This window comes from Polypterus senegalus, chromosome 9 (assembly GCF_016835505.1).
Source record: "Polypterus senegalus isolate Bchr_013 chromosome 9, ASM1683550v1, whole genome shotgun sequence".
Taxonomy (NCBI): domain Eukaryota; kingdom Metazoa; phylum Chordata; class Cladistia; order Polypteriformes; family Polypteridae; genus Polypterus; species Polypterus senegalus.
In genome coordinates, this window is record NC_053162.1 from 39,340,129 (window position 1) to 39,352,955 (window position 12,827).

General features: G+C 40.5%; 1 protein-coding gene across 1 annotated transcript; it reads right to left on the bottom strand.

Moving 5' to 3' along the window:
* Window positions 1–471: 471 nt before the first annotated feature.
* LOC120535237 (chymotrypsin A-like) lies at window positions 472–10,933 on the bottom strand. Its single transcript, XM_039762947.1, has 7 exons — window positions 10,859–10,933; window positions 9,585–9,688; window positions 9,277–9,356; window positions 5,474–5,552; window positions 3,743–3,923; window positions 3,529–3,662; window positions 472–687 (listed from the first exon to the last, which is right to left on the bottom strand). The coding sequence occupies exons 1-7, from the start codon at window positions 10,908–10,910 to the stop codon at window positions 526–528; spliced, it is 792 nt and encodes a 263-aa protein (XP_039618881.1). The 5' UTR covers window positions 10,911–10,933; the 3' UTR covers window positions 472–525.
* Between the last annotated feature and the right edge of the window lie 1,894 nt (window positions 10,934–12,827).

Sequence of the window (12,827 nt, forward strand, 5' to 3'; positions counted from 1 at the left end):
CTATACTAAAATCAAATATCAAAGTAAATTCGGCTTGCTCTGAAATGAGCCTTGATTTATTGGCTTGTAAAGGGGAATTTCTTTCCTTCTACAGTTATAAATGCTACAGCTTCTTACCCAATGCTCTGATCCTTAGAGTTTTTTTTACCCCCATGTCATAAGCACTACACAAAAAAACAGGCATTATGAACATCTGTTTCTTCATCAGTGCTATTAACCCAAGCACCAAACTTCATCATAAGGTAATATTGGAGCGTTTCTGGATATGATTCAGACGTAACCCAGAGGTCCATAAATTTGTATAATGCTGGCAAAAGTTTGATTGACTGCTGCTATGCATGCCCACTGTTCATGGCACTTATATAAGAAGATGCGTCATTAAAAGGCTGCTGGCGAAACCTGATTTCATCTTAAGAGACATTTCACCCACACACCATGGCTTGATAAAAAAAATTAAAGCAAACACAGGCATTCACATCAGCAGTTATTTATTTGTATTTCCTCCTTTAAAGTACAGACAGGTGTTTAGTTGGCAGCAATGGTTTCGTCAACCCAGGACCGGAGCTCAGTCACACGGGCGTATACTCCAGGTGTATTTGGAGAGCATGTGCCACTGCCCCAGGACACAATACCCACAAGGGTCCAAGCATTATTCTTCTGGCACACCAGAGGACCACCAGAGTCACCCTAAAACAAAAGGATTAAAACCAGAGGTCACTCATCAGATGGAGAATGAACAGCACTTCAACCCAGATATCTGCTGAAGAATATACAGACACAGAAAAGTGAAACAAAATGAAGACAGGTAACTTTATACTAATTATTTAACACCAAGGAACACCCAAATGGAGGAAGCTGAATTGATGTAGGCGAACAAATTAGGGTTGTGGTTTTGTTGGCTCTTGCATTAAACTGAAATAGAAAGGATGATGGTGGCATTTTTCATGGTGGGAATTACAGCATGAGATTGGAGTTTGGGTTTTTAAAAATAATGGGATACCTGCAGATTCTGATGTTGGTGTTGATTATGGTTAGCTGTACTGTAAGCACAATCACAAAGCTCTTTAGAAATATGCTGTTTATCTGGGAATGTACAGAGTAAAGAGGAAGGCCTTGTAGTGTCACTGTTTCTGGCTCGAGAATCAGTGGTTATTCATGTGATGGCACTGGCATCTGCACAAGTGAGTATGGCTTCTTTGAAACTTGTTAGTTGTATCACCCCACATAAGCAGTAACAACACAACTCATAGAACTTCCACTTGGGGCACACTAGTTGGAACAAAAGCAAGTTTCTGCACTTGCTGGAAGTGGACTTGTGATGTTCATACCTACTCAGACATGGTGTCTTTAAGAATGATTTTATTCCTACTGCTGGAGATGACGTGAGCAGCATTACTAGTATTGAGGTTGTTCAATTAGCAGCTCTTTTTACTTTAAACATAATCATAAAGGTCTTTAGAATAATATTATTTAATGGAAATGCCTACATTTTCACATGTAACCCTGTTGTCAGAAATATTACTAGTGCTACAATTGTATTTTGTATTCAGTCAAATATAGCGCCTTTTACAGAAACTTCCATCTCAGGGTGCTTTACAAAGTAAATGAAAATACAATATATATTGATGTTTCCTGCTGCGGTGGGTTGGCACCCTGCCCAGGATTGGTTCCTGCCTTGTGCCCTATGTTGACTGGGATTGGCTCCAGCAGACCCCCATGACCCTGTGTTCGGATTCAGCGGGTTGGAAAATGGATGGATGGATGATGTTTCCTGTTATGTTTCTGCTTTAAGTGCACATCACTTGCACTTTTATTGCAGCACTTTGTAAGTGTTGCAATGTTCTTAGTTGCATAAGAAAATGTAGTTGTAGCTCTACAGGGATGTGGCAGTGAGGATAAATGAGGCCTGTTCAGAAATAGTGCAGGCCGTGAATTTTCTTTAGCTTCTTTCTTAATGGACCTTTTCAACATGGCAAGGTAACTGGGGACCCAACAATGACTGGCAGATTGAGGAGCAGAGTGGGTGTACAGAAACTGCGCTCAGGTTACCACAAGATCACTCAATATGGCCATTCTACTTTAAGAAGCAATATTCTGGATTGCGCAGTGCTGGGTTGACTTTGATAAATATTTTGGGGGTTTAATTTTTTGTAATCTTGTGAAGAAGGCTTATAGCAGATTAGCTTGGAGTATTTTATGAGGGGTTCTACTAGAGTATGGGCTTCCAGGGCCTTTGCTGGATGGTGTTTGGGCTCTGCCTCTCTTACGAACACTAGGAAAAGACAAGTGACTAAGAGTGGAGGTTACAAAAGTAACCATGAATGGGAGGGAGCAATTCATTGTTTTAAAATGGCAGAAGGCAGGGTAACAAAACAGCAAAATTCCAAATAAAACTTGTAGTTAACCTACTCATTGCAAAAGGTCCTCATGCTAACTTGCTTCCCTTTCCCCTAACTACTGCTAACATTTGCTTCTGAAGTTAATTGAATTTTTGGATCCACACTGATGGTTGCCACACTACATGATTTCTGCCTCACATGACTGGCCATGAGCATGCAACCACAAGCATGGCTTCACAAAATGGTAATATGGCACAAAAAACATCAAAATTGGCACAGAGTTGACATGATTGTTAAAATGATAAAATTAACACTGAGAAAGATATTATATATATAGAAGTCCAGATATTTTTGAAAAAAGCTAACTTGGCTCTTGATGTGTGAAAAAGTAGATCAGTCACAGCATTTAAAGCGTTAGGTTTGTGTTCGCAATCATAGCGTTATATGGAGACTCTTAGAGGCGGGTGTGGGACTCCATAAAAGATACATATCGTCTCGTTTGTAATCAACAGAAGTTGGGACGCCTGTGCAGATTGTTTTCTTCATTTTGCAAGTCTTAATTTACACTAATTGCTGTAGAACATCCGTAGGCTGTAACCTATCAGTTGCTCCCTGAAGAAGGATCCATTTGCAATATTCTGAATGTTTTTTCAGTTTTAGCTAACCTAAACTTTAAAATTAAACCTCTGGCAGTTTACTGCATACCTTTTCATCATTTTAGGCTATTCATTCCATTTCAAATGATTACATTTGAAGAAAAACTGTAAAATGGAGGTGTTCTAAAAGCTATAACGTGTAGTGTAAATGAGGGGATTGTAAAATTGATCAACATACAGTATAGTGCTCTTGAGCCATACATTTCTGGTAAAGAAGGGGTTAAATCAGTCTGGTCAAACTACATCCCCGTTTCTCACCTTATCGGTGCATGAGGTAGAAATGAGAAGTGATAGGCTCACTCTCTTCAACCACATAGAGAAGAAGGACCTCAGAATGTCACCTCTAATGCTTCAGACAGTGCACTTGGAGAAAAAAAACAAGGCAGATCCAGGATAAACTAGAGGGATTGTGTCAATTAGATGACCTTGGAATCCCCCAGGAGGAACTGAAGAGCATTTCTAAAGATACAGTATTTTGGTCTGACCACCTGAGCCTGTCCCGACTACGACACACACAAACAAATTTTACTCACCATGCAGGAGGAAGCTCCATCAGCACCAGCACAAACCATGACATCCTTGATTTTGTTACCCCAGTATTTCTGGCATTCGGTGTTGCTCAGGAGAGGCAGGGCCACTTGCTGCAGGAGGGCAGGGGTGTCAGGTGCTAGAAAAAAGTGTGTCATTGTAAATGTAATGTTTGGCCATCACATATGAACAAGGAAGCTAATAAGAGGAGCTTCATACCATTGTACTTGGTCAGGCCCCATCCAGTGGTGACACACTTCATGCCAGCGGGAAAGACATCAGTCACATCAGCAAGACACACTGGGGACACTCGTGTGCCCAGAACGGCAGGACTGGCAAGTTTCAACAGAGTGATGTCATTTGTAATGGTGAAGGGATTGTACTTGGGGTTCTTGAAGACCTGTAATGCATAAGAAAGGAAAATGATGACATTCCTGGGATAAAGGTGTGGAAGGCGATATAGGGACAGAAATTGACAGGTATTTTGGAAATGGCATTGTTACTCAAAATCAGAGCCAGCCAATGTCAAATTAGTTAAAATTGATGGAAGTGACACTGTGTCAAGCACACTAGCCTCACAGATCCAGCATCCTGGGTTCAAAATCTGTAATTAATGTGGCATATTGGAGATATCTCACTCCCTATACTCAGAAAACAAGTTACAAACAAGTCTTGGATTTAAAACCCTTTATTTTCCCAAATTTTCTTCATTGATTGGTGTTTTTCAAAATAAAAAAAAAATTCTCCTCCATACCAGGTGGGCTTTGTTTCTACTCTTGACAGTGAGTCGCATGACTGAGCAGCAGATCTCTGAGTAGTTTCAATACAACAGAGGGCATCCCACAGGCACTTCATGGTCAGAGAAGACACCTCCCAAGAGCCTCCCTTAGTGGCTTTAGAAATTCCTAGCAGCACTGCCCACTCCATCTAAATCTAAATTTAACATGCAGTCCTGCAGAAGCAGTGCCACACATCTGATGCCACCCACCTTACAGGGGGAATACATTGTTCCACTGCCCATCCCTTGTAATTGGCTTTTCTCTTGGGAAAGGTACCATCAATGGCTCTGGCTGGGTCACCAGGTCATGCACACCTTCCTTAACACCAGGCATTCCCTGCGTGGAGTTCTCCATGTGTCTGCATTGTTTTCTGCATGTAGGTACTCTGGATGTTCTCCCATAACTTTCTGATTATTTAACTGGTGATTGTAAATTGCCCCAGTATGAGTGTGTATGTGAACAGACCCTCAAATGGGCTGGCATCCCATACAGAGTTGGTTCCTGACTTGTCCTGATCCTGTTAGGGTAGTCTCCATTACTTTGAATTGGATTAAGCAGGTTTAAGAAGGTTATATTACTGTATGTAAAACTAGATGGGGTACTTTACCATTCCCTAGATGGATTAACTGGATTATGGAGGAAAAGGAAGTTCAGAGATTTTCAAACTTATTCTATTGATTTTCATAATAGCCAAATCTTTGGTAAAAATGACTGCCATGTTTGTCTCTTTTTTGGAATGGGCATTCTACAATTTAGAAATGTATAGAGGAAGCAGCAGAGATATCTATTCATCCCTTCATTCATTGTGGAGTAACTTTTTCATTATTCCACCATGTAACAGTCACCCTTCAAATGGAATTGAATGTGACATAGTGTGACAGTGGCTAGGTAAATCCCATTCCAGCAAAAAAGGGCACAAACCAGGAATAAACCCTGAACAAAACATCAGTCCATCACTGGGAATGGTAATGCAGAACCCCATGCACTTTAGGATTGGCCTGAGATAGACTGAGTTCACCCATACAACCTCAAGGTGAACATGCAAACTCCACACTAGCAGCGGAAGCTGAGGCAGCAGAAACAAACCCCTCTGTAATACGTTTTAGATACCCATTGCTCATACAAGTGGCTCCATCCAGCTTTTTAAACTAGATCATCAAATAATTTGTACCTGTGCAATCCTCATGGTCTGAATGTTCTCTTCAGGTGAGCTGCGATCGTGCTCCCCAAGAATGACAAGATGGCTGGTTCTGCAACAGATTAAAAAGATAACATTGACATTTTTTCAGTTTGTTTGAGCATTTGCTACCACAAAAAATCAGCTTCCCTGTTGTGGGCAGTTCATAGCAGCCCATTTCCAAGTTGACAAACAAAAGTACATTTCTATTCAGACTGATCTGTTTATATATAAGAATAGTTTTCCCCATTTTGTTTTCTACTGCTACTCTTTGCATTATATAATGCTTGTCTGTTATTAAATTACTAAAAATGTATCTGCTCATGCAGATTTTAAGCTATGCTGTGCTGACATCTACTGGTTATTCAAACCTTACTATTAAAACCCTGGCCATTGAGGGTGGCTTATTTTCATTCAGTTGTGTTTCTAAACTTGACCCAGGCTGGCATTCCATCCATAATTAGTTCCATTCTTGCATTCAGTACCACCCCTGTGACCCTAAACTGGTTTAACAATAGATAGCTGGATGGATAGATGAATTTCGACTGTGTACATCTGCCTGTGCTCTACATAAACCTGCGAGATACCTGAGACATTCAGGCCCTATACTCCTCATTTGCACCAGGTCACTAAATCTCCCCAGGTCACCCTCAGTGAACATGCATATAATGAAGGTCTGAGACCCTTAAGTGCTCTCCCTTGGTCACCTTTTCTTCCTTTTGTTTTAGTCCTGCGTCCAGGTATAATTTCTTTAACACTTATTCACATCTACATTTCTGATGTTCTGCCCCTCGCTGAATTCAGTTGAGTTCAGTAGTAGCCTAGTAGCTTAGGAACAAGAATGTATGCCATTTGGATGCCAATTCAGCTCCAGTCTGTAATTCAATGCCATTTAACTTGCCAGCACGGAGTTTAAAAGCCTAAATAATTTTAAAATGTTCTCGCTGGTGTAGATCTACATTAAGCTAGACAGAAAAAAGTACACTTAATTTTTGAACACAGAAATAAATATATTGTTCATTTTTAGATTGACATTTTATAAACTTCTCTACATTGCTGATTTTGGTAGAATTTACATGAAGGAGCTGTGGTCCTCAAGTTCAGTCCTAAAGGCCCTCTGTTGCTGTAAGTTTTCATCCCTAACAGCATCTGCTTTTATTTAGACTCAACCATTAATTACGCATGTTGTTAGTTCCCAGTTTTGTTTTTTTGTCAAACTGGATATGAGAAATATTTTCAGAATAAAGTAAGAATTTGGATTAGATCAGTAAAACTGGATTCTTTTTGCTTTTTAATATTTATCCTCCCCTTACCATTCTCTGTTGTTTGCACTGGTGTCAGCTCAGTTTGTCATTAACTGTCAGTATTTAAATTCAATGAAAACAGCAAACTCCAAAGAAAAATGGGCAAAACAGAGCTAAGCACTGAGAGATATACCAAACAATACAGACATCCCTAATAAATGTAAATCTCAAACTACTGCAATTTTCTGAATACAAAATAAAATTATAGACAGAATAATGGAAGCTAATTAAGCAATGAGATCAGTTGTGAAGCTGGTTGGAACAAAATCCTGCATCTACAGGAGGCCCCCAAGACTGTACTTGAGATCCACTGGTCCAGATCAGAGGTTCTCACGTTCATCGTGGGGGTCTCTGTGGCTGCAGGTTAAATCTTCTTTAAGCGGAACTCCTGCCCTAATAGCATGAGCTGTTATATCCCTATTAGTATTTGATAATGTCCCTTCAAAAATGAAAAACCTGGGTTTGTCAAAACTGCTATTTAGGAAGCATTAATAAATATTACATTGGGGTAACTTGGTGTTTTCATCCTGAATGAAAGATTTTCATCATCATCCTGATTTCATGTCCCCTTCTCCATGTGTTCTTCACCTGTTATTTATCGTTGAATTCATTAGTGTGCCTGACGCTGAAGTAACTGTAGCCTTTCAGCGTTCTTTGACGCTTGCCCTGTGTCTACTGACTGGATTGATTTAACTTTTTCACTCCACTCCTTGTTATTTGCCATTATTTTAGGGTACAATTAAGGAAGCAAAATCCATTAACAGAAAAGATAAGTTAATTGGAAAACAACCAAAAACAGTTAAGCATTTAAAGTTCAAGTAAAAATACAAATATTTCTAAATTTCTTATAAATGTTAATCTGAAACAACTGTGATCTCTTCTGAATGCAGAAGGAGAGAAGTGAAAGAAAAAAGGAAAAAGACTGATTAATTAAATGGTGCAATCGATTAAAGGTAAAATAACTCCCTGTTTGTGAAACCGACTAACAAAAACCTGCAGCCACGAGGGACGTCCAGGACTGGGACTGAGCTCCTCACAGACAGGAGAGGGCAACAGAAGTGTCTAGTAACAGACCGGGTTGGACATTTGAAAGACAGCAATCCACATCCTTTAAATGGTGAGAATGTGAGAAAGAGGGCAGAGACTTTCTTAGGAAATGAATAAATTGGAACCCTGCACAGGTGTCGCTGTGTTGCTTTATTTATTTGTTCAATTAACAAGCCTTTCGTCAGGAAAATTCTGTGGCAGAGCTACAGAGAGGACTTCAAACCCCAGCAGCCAGCAGGAGTGCATAAACGCCAACAGGAGATTGGCAGGGGCTTTGAAAGAAGTTGGCATTCATACAAAACATTCCAGATGAAGCTGCATCAGTCCTTGACGGATAGCATTTCAGTTATAAACGTAGTAGAAAGTGACTTTTCCACATAATGCTGGTGTTTTGTTTTTTTTTTTTTGGTGTTGTTGTGCTGAGCAAACCACCAACACTGGTAAAGTAAATTATTATTACTTTCTTAAGTTGCAGCAGTGTGGGCTCTGAAAAACCATTTATTAGAATAGTTTTCTGCTTCAGAGGAAAGGCAGATGGGTTTTAAGCAAACACTTTTCTTTTTTTAGGTAGGACCATGAATTTTGAATATTCTGTACACATAAAACATCTTAGGGTGGAGTTAGCAGTAAAAAAGGTGATATATAAAATTAAGGGTGATTGTCCCCCTTAGTTACCACTGTTATAAAATCAACCGAATCCCATGTTTTGAATATTAAATATTTGCTATTTCAGCTAAAATCTCTGATTCTTTTGCTATCTACAAGACAACGACTGATTCTTTGATTTTACTGAAAAGAACGTGTCAATTCTTTGCTTCAGCTGTTTAGGATTTTGCCATTAAGGTAGAGAACGATCTACATCGTGGTGTCAGGGACTCCTAGTATGAATATTGTTTGCTTCTGTTGGGGGGTTTTATACCCTAAGGTATTAGTTGGATTTATTTATTTTTGAAAAATAGCTATTGTTTTAGTTTTAGTTGATGATTTTGGCATTATATCACTGCCATGCTGAAGGTGCTGCTGTTGATTCCTGGTGCTAGGACTGTTCTATAGAGAGTGTGTCCTCAGAGGTTGTGACCTGTCAGTCACGGATTGGAGGGATAAAATGTCATCCAGGGGTATGCTTTCTCATCCAACTACATGGACCACTAAAACTTTCAAAACATTTAGAACATTTTCTTTGTTTTGTTTCTCAGATTTTTGAACTTTCTGCAATCTTTCTGACTTTGATTTTGGCTTTGCTTACTGATAGTTACTATCCTGCTTCTGACCCTCACTTCAGTTTTTGACTACACCCTTGTCTTCTAGTCCCTTTCCTCCTTGTAATCCTTCCCACAGAGCACTCACTCAGAATTATATGCAGAGGGATCTAGTCTAATACATCAGAATCTCAGTATGAGAAGAGACAAAAGATATTAAAAGAGTAGATGGTGTTTTAAAGCTTACCTGACACTGCAGTGGGCTGCTGTCACCACCCAGTACTCATTAATCAGAGAGCCACCACAGAAGTGGAATCCAGTACTATCCTATAATAGTAAGAAATAAAAGTATTCCATCATGTACTGTATATTGTGTGCAAACCTTCAACCATCTCCAGGCCATGTTGAGTAAAATTTTGTCACAATTGTTCCAATTATTGGGATGACCTGAAGTTGTGGAATCAACCAATAGGCTTCGAACTGCTGAAAAGCTGTCAGATGTCAAGCATGGCTGCCGACAACACCACCTCACGGCACATAGGATTAGTGACTGACCTGCAGAGAAACCTGCCATGGCCAAGAGCCAGGCACAGCCTCTTCACCGTTGACAATCCGAGCATAACCAGAAATGACAGGAACGATGGATGGACGACCGCAACCTGAAGGAGATCAGGACAATGAAATATTAAAATTGTAGAGAAAAGAAAGTGGATGGACCAAAGGGACAGGAGAGAAAAAAGATAGATGAAAGGAAAATGAGGAGACCATAAAAAAGGAAACATGAAGCAAAATTCCAAGAAACACAGGTCAGGTACCTGATTAGACTTTCAAATGTTAAGTTTGAATTCCTAAAGCATTGATCAAAGCTAAAATTAATCTCAATTATTACCATAAAGAGTAATGCGGAAACACTGGATGAAAAACAGGACCCAGTTCTTGGAAAGGTGCCAGTCTTTTGCAAGCCTCTCATGCTCAAATGCACAGCTGGGCCCACTTATAGTGCCCACTGAAGTGTACTTACATGATTTGAGGAACCCACAACCCATGTCTGTAAAGAAACCCATTTGGAAACTGGGAGAATGTGCCAACTCCATACAGAAAATGAATGGGTCGGGAAAATAACGGAGGTCCCTGGAACTCTCCGATAGCAGTGCTCACCATTGTGTCAACACAGTGGCCGTCATGATATCTATTTATTTATTCACTGATTTTTCCAAATCTGCCTGTTCATTTTTAGATAACTAAAAGACCAGACATTAACTAGTGCAATTCGACAATTACTGGTAAACTTCGGTTGCAGGTGAATTGGGTATTGAACCAGCATCTTTGTGAGAGCCTGAATCTTTGGCCATTGAACCACACTGATTACCAATTAGTTAGAAAGTGAGCAAAGAAAAATAAGCAGCAAGGCGGACCAAAATAAGTGAAAATGGAGTGGAACAGGAAACTCCAGCAATGGAAAGGCAGACAGTCCAATAAAAAAGCATAGAGTCTACCTCAAAGAGGCAGCCTGAGACTGAGGACTGTTATGTCCGTCACTTCATGTGCTGTCTGCTGCACCTTTCCATTGTTTTAACTCAAATTGTTTTCATCTTTTTTGGGTTTCTTTTTTCCAGTCACATACAAAATCCAAATGAAGTGAACTGGGAGAAACCTGTTGGGCAGCCAAACTGGACACGTGGTCCTTCTATCATCTGGCGAAGGTGCAGCTTTTAAATATTTGAATGCTCAATAAAGAGAAAGAGTAGAAGGAAGATATGCTAGATAAATTAAGATGAAGTTCAGCAGAAGCTGGAGGAATGGTCCCTTAGCTCCCGTCAGATATTTACCGTAGGCGGCTCCAACGAAGGCCAAGCAGGAGAGGATCCAGAGGAAAGCCATGGTATTGTGTGATTCTGCTGTGCCGAGACGTAGCTCCATTTATACTCACACGCCGTAGGTGTGTATGTGCCAGAAAGATATGAGTGTCACCTGGGAACATGCAGGACCTTGGGGTCAGGTCAAGAGCATGAGAACATGGCAGATGTTCACCAGTTTTTGTTATTTTGCCCTTTAGGATTGCCAGTGGTTACTTTAAGTGTGATCTGCAATGAAATTGTATAATACCCAGCTCATGGGAATTTAGAGGTGATAGATTCAAACCTTGACCAGTCTCGACTCATATAGAACCCCATATAACTTGTTGAAGGCCAACACCCATAAACTTTAGAAGCATCTGAGCTCATTTATAACAGGGGCAGATTGGTTTAAATTACATCAGCAGTATGGCAGATGGACTGGCATCAAACTCCATACTTATTTGTCTGTGGACTGCTGGGTATCAGTATAAAGTGGTGAGGATCAAGTTTGGACCCCATGAGCCCCTAGACTGGTAATCTAATCTGGGAGAAGAAGTGGGTCCCTGCTGAGATGAACATCAGGTCTTGGTGTAAACTGGTGACACACTGGAAAAAGATGGCCCATAGGACAAAATGTTGTCTTACTGGGAAGATAGAAAAAAAGACTTATAGGGGCTATGGAACCATATTGGGAGGAAAGATGGGATTCAGGGAACACTGATGTCATATGGCATCCTGGCATGAGGCATGTGGCACACAGATAGTGTTTTTCTCATAATAGGATGGAATATGGTGGAGTCACAGACAGAGGGGGCTGTAGATGACACTCCCTGTCATTACACAGGATTGAAATTAGGTCAATTATAAGTGCTGGTGTGGTGGTGGCAGCAAAGATAGCAATGGCTTGTGGGGTACAATGGTGTCAAATCTAAAGGAATAATAGCACATACAGAAAATTAGAGGTTACAGTGGAAAGAAATAACAAGCATGTAATTTATATAGGAAGGACATTATGAGAGGAATACTGTTCAATGAGCATGCAGAAGTGCCAGTTCTCTGCAGGGCACATTTATAATGGGGTAATTCAGAATTATCAATACTTCTAGCCCATACTGTCAGAACATGCAGAATCTGCACACATAGTGAATGGCCTTGGATTTGAACCCAGTCTCCTAGAGCAGTGAAGCAGCAGCACTAACAAATGTGCTGCCCTAGAAGGAATTATGGTGATGGATAGTGTGTGCATTTTACATCAGAGTCATACAAGGAGCTCCCAGGCAGTATTTTAGATCTTATCAAGTGGAACATTTTCTTTTTCCATATTACACGTGGACTGAGCTTAGAGGAGCCTGTAGTGGAGCCAGTGAAAGGTCAGGCCAGCCTTATCTGCTTTCAGGTGCTCCGTTCTCAAGCACCTGCACTTACAGCTCCCACTTCCCATGTAGTTTCTGAAGGTTAAAATTCTGTTTTTTATTTTCTATTCTCTGATTCTCAAAGCCACTTAATCCAGTTTAGTTGTGGGGTGCCAGAACTTCAATCAGCCCTAGTATGCACAGGGCAGGAGCCAACTTGGGACTTGGCACTACTCCATTAGAGGGCCCACTCACCTGAGGCTAATTTCAAATTGGCATTAAACTGAATCTGCTACTTTGTGGAATTTAGGAGAAAAACCTATTCCCTCATGGGAAGTACAAGCACAAAGACAACAATCAACATAGGGTTCAAACCAAGGATCCAGGATCCGAGATGAAACAGAACTAAGTATTGTGCCACCATAAACTTTTATAGCTAAATCAACTGAACTGGATGAAGTGAAGTGCCACCTGCTGATACAATCCTCTCCTCTGTATGTGCCATTTCATCAGTTGGTTTTCCCCAAACTCCTCCTGTGGACTCCCTGTGCTGCCATAAGCCAATGGCACATTACATGACATCATGTCAGAGAGGATGTCAAACTTGA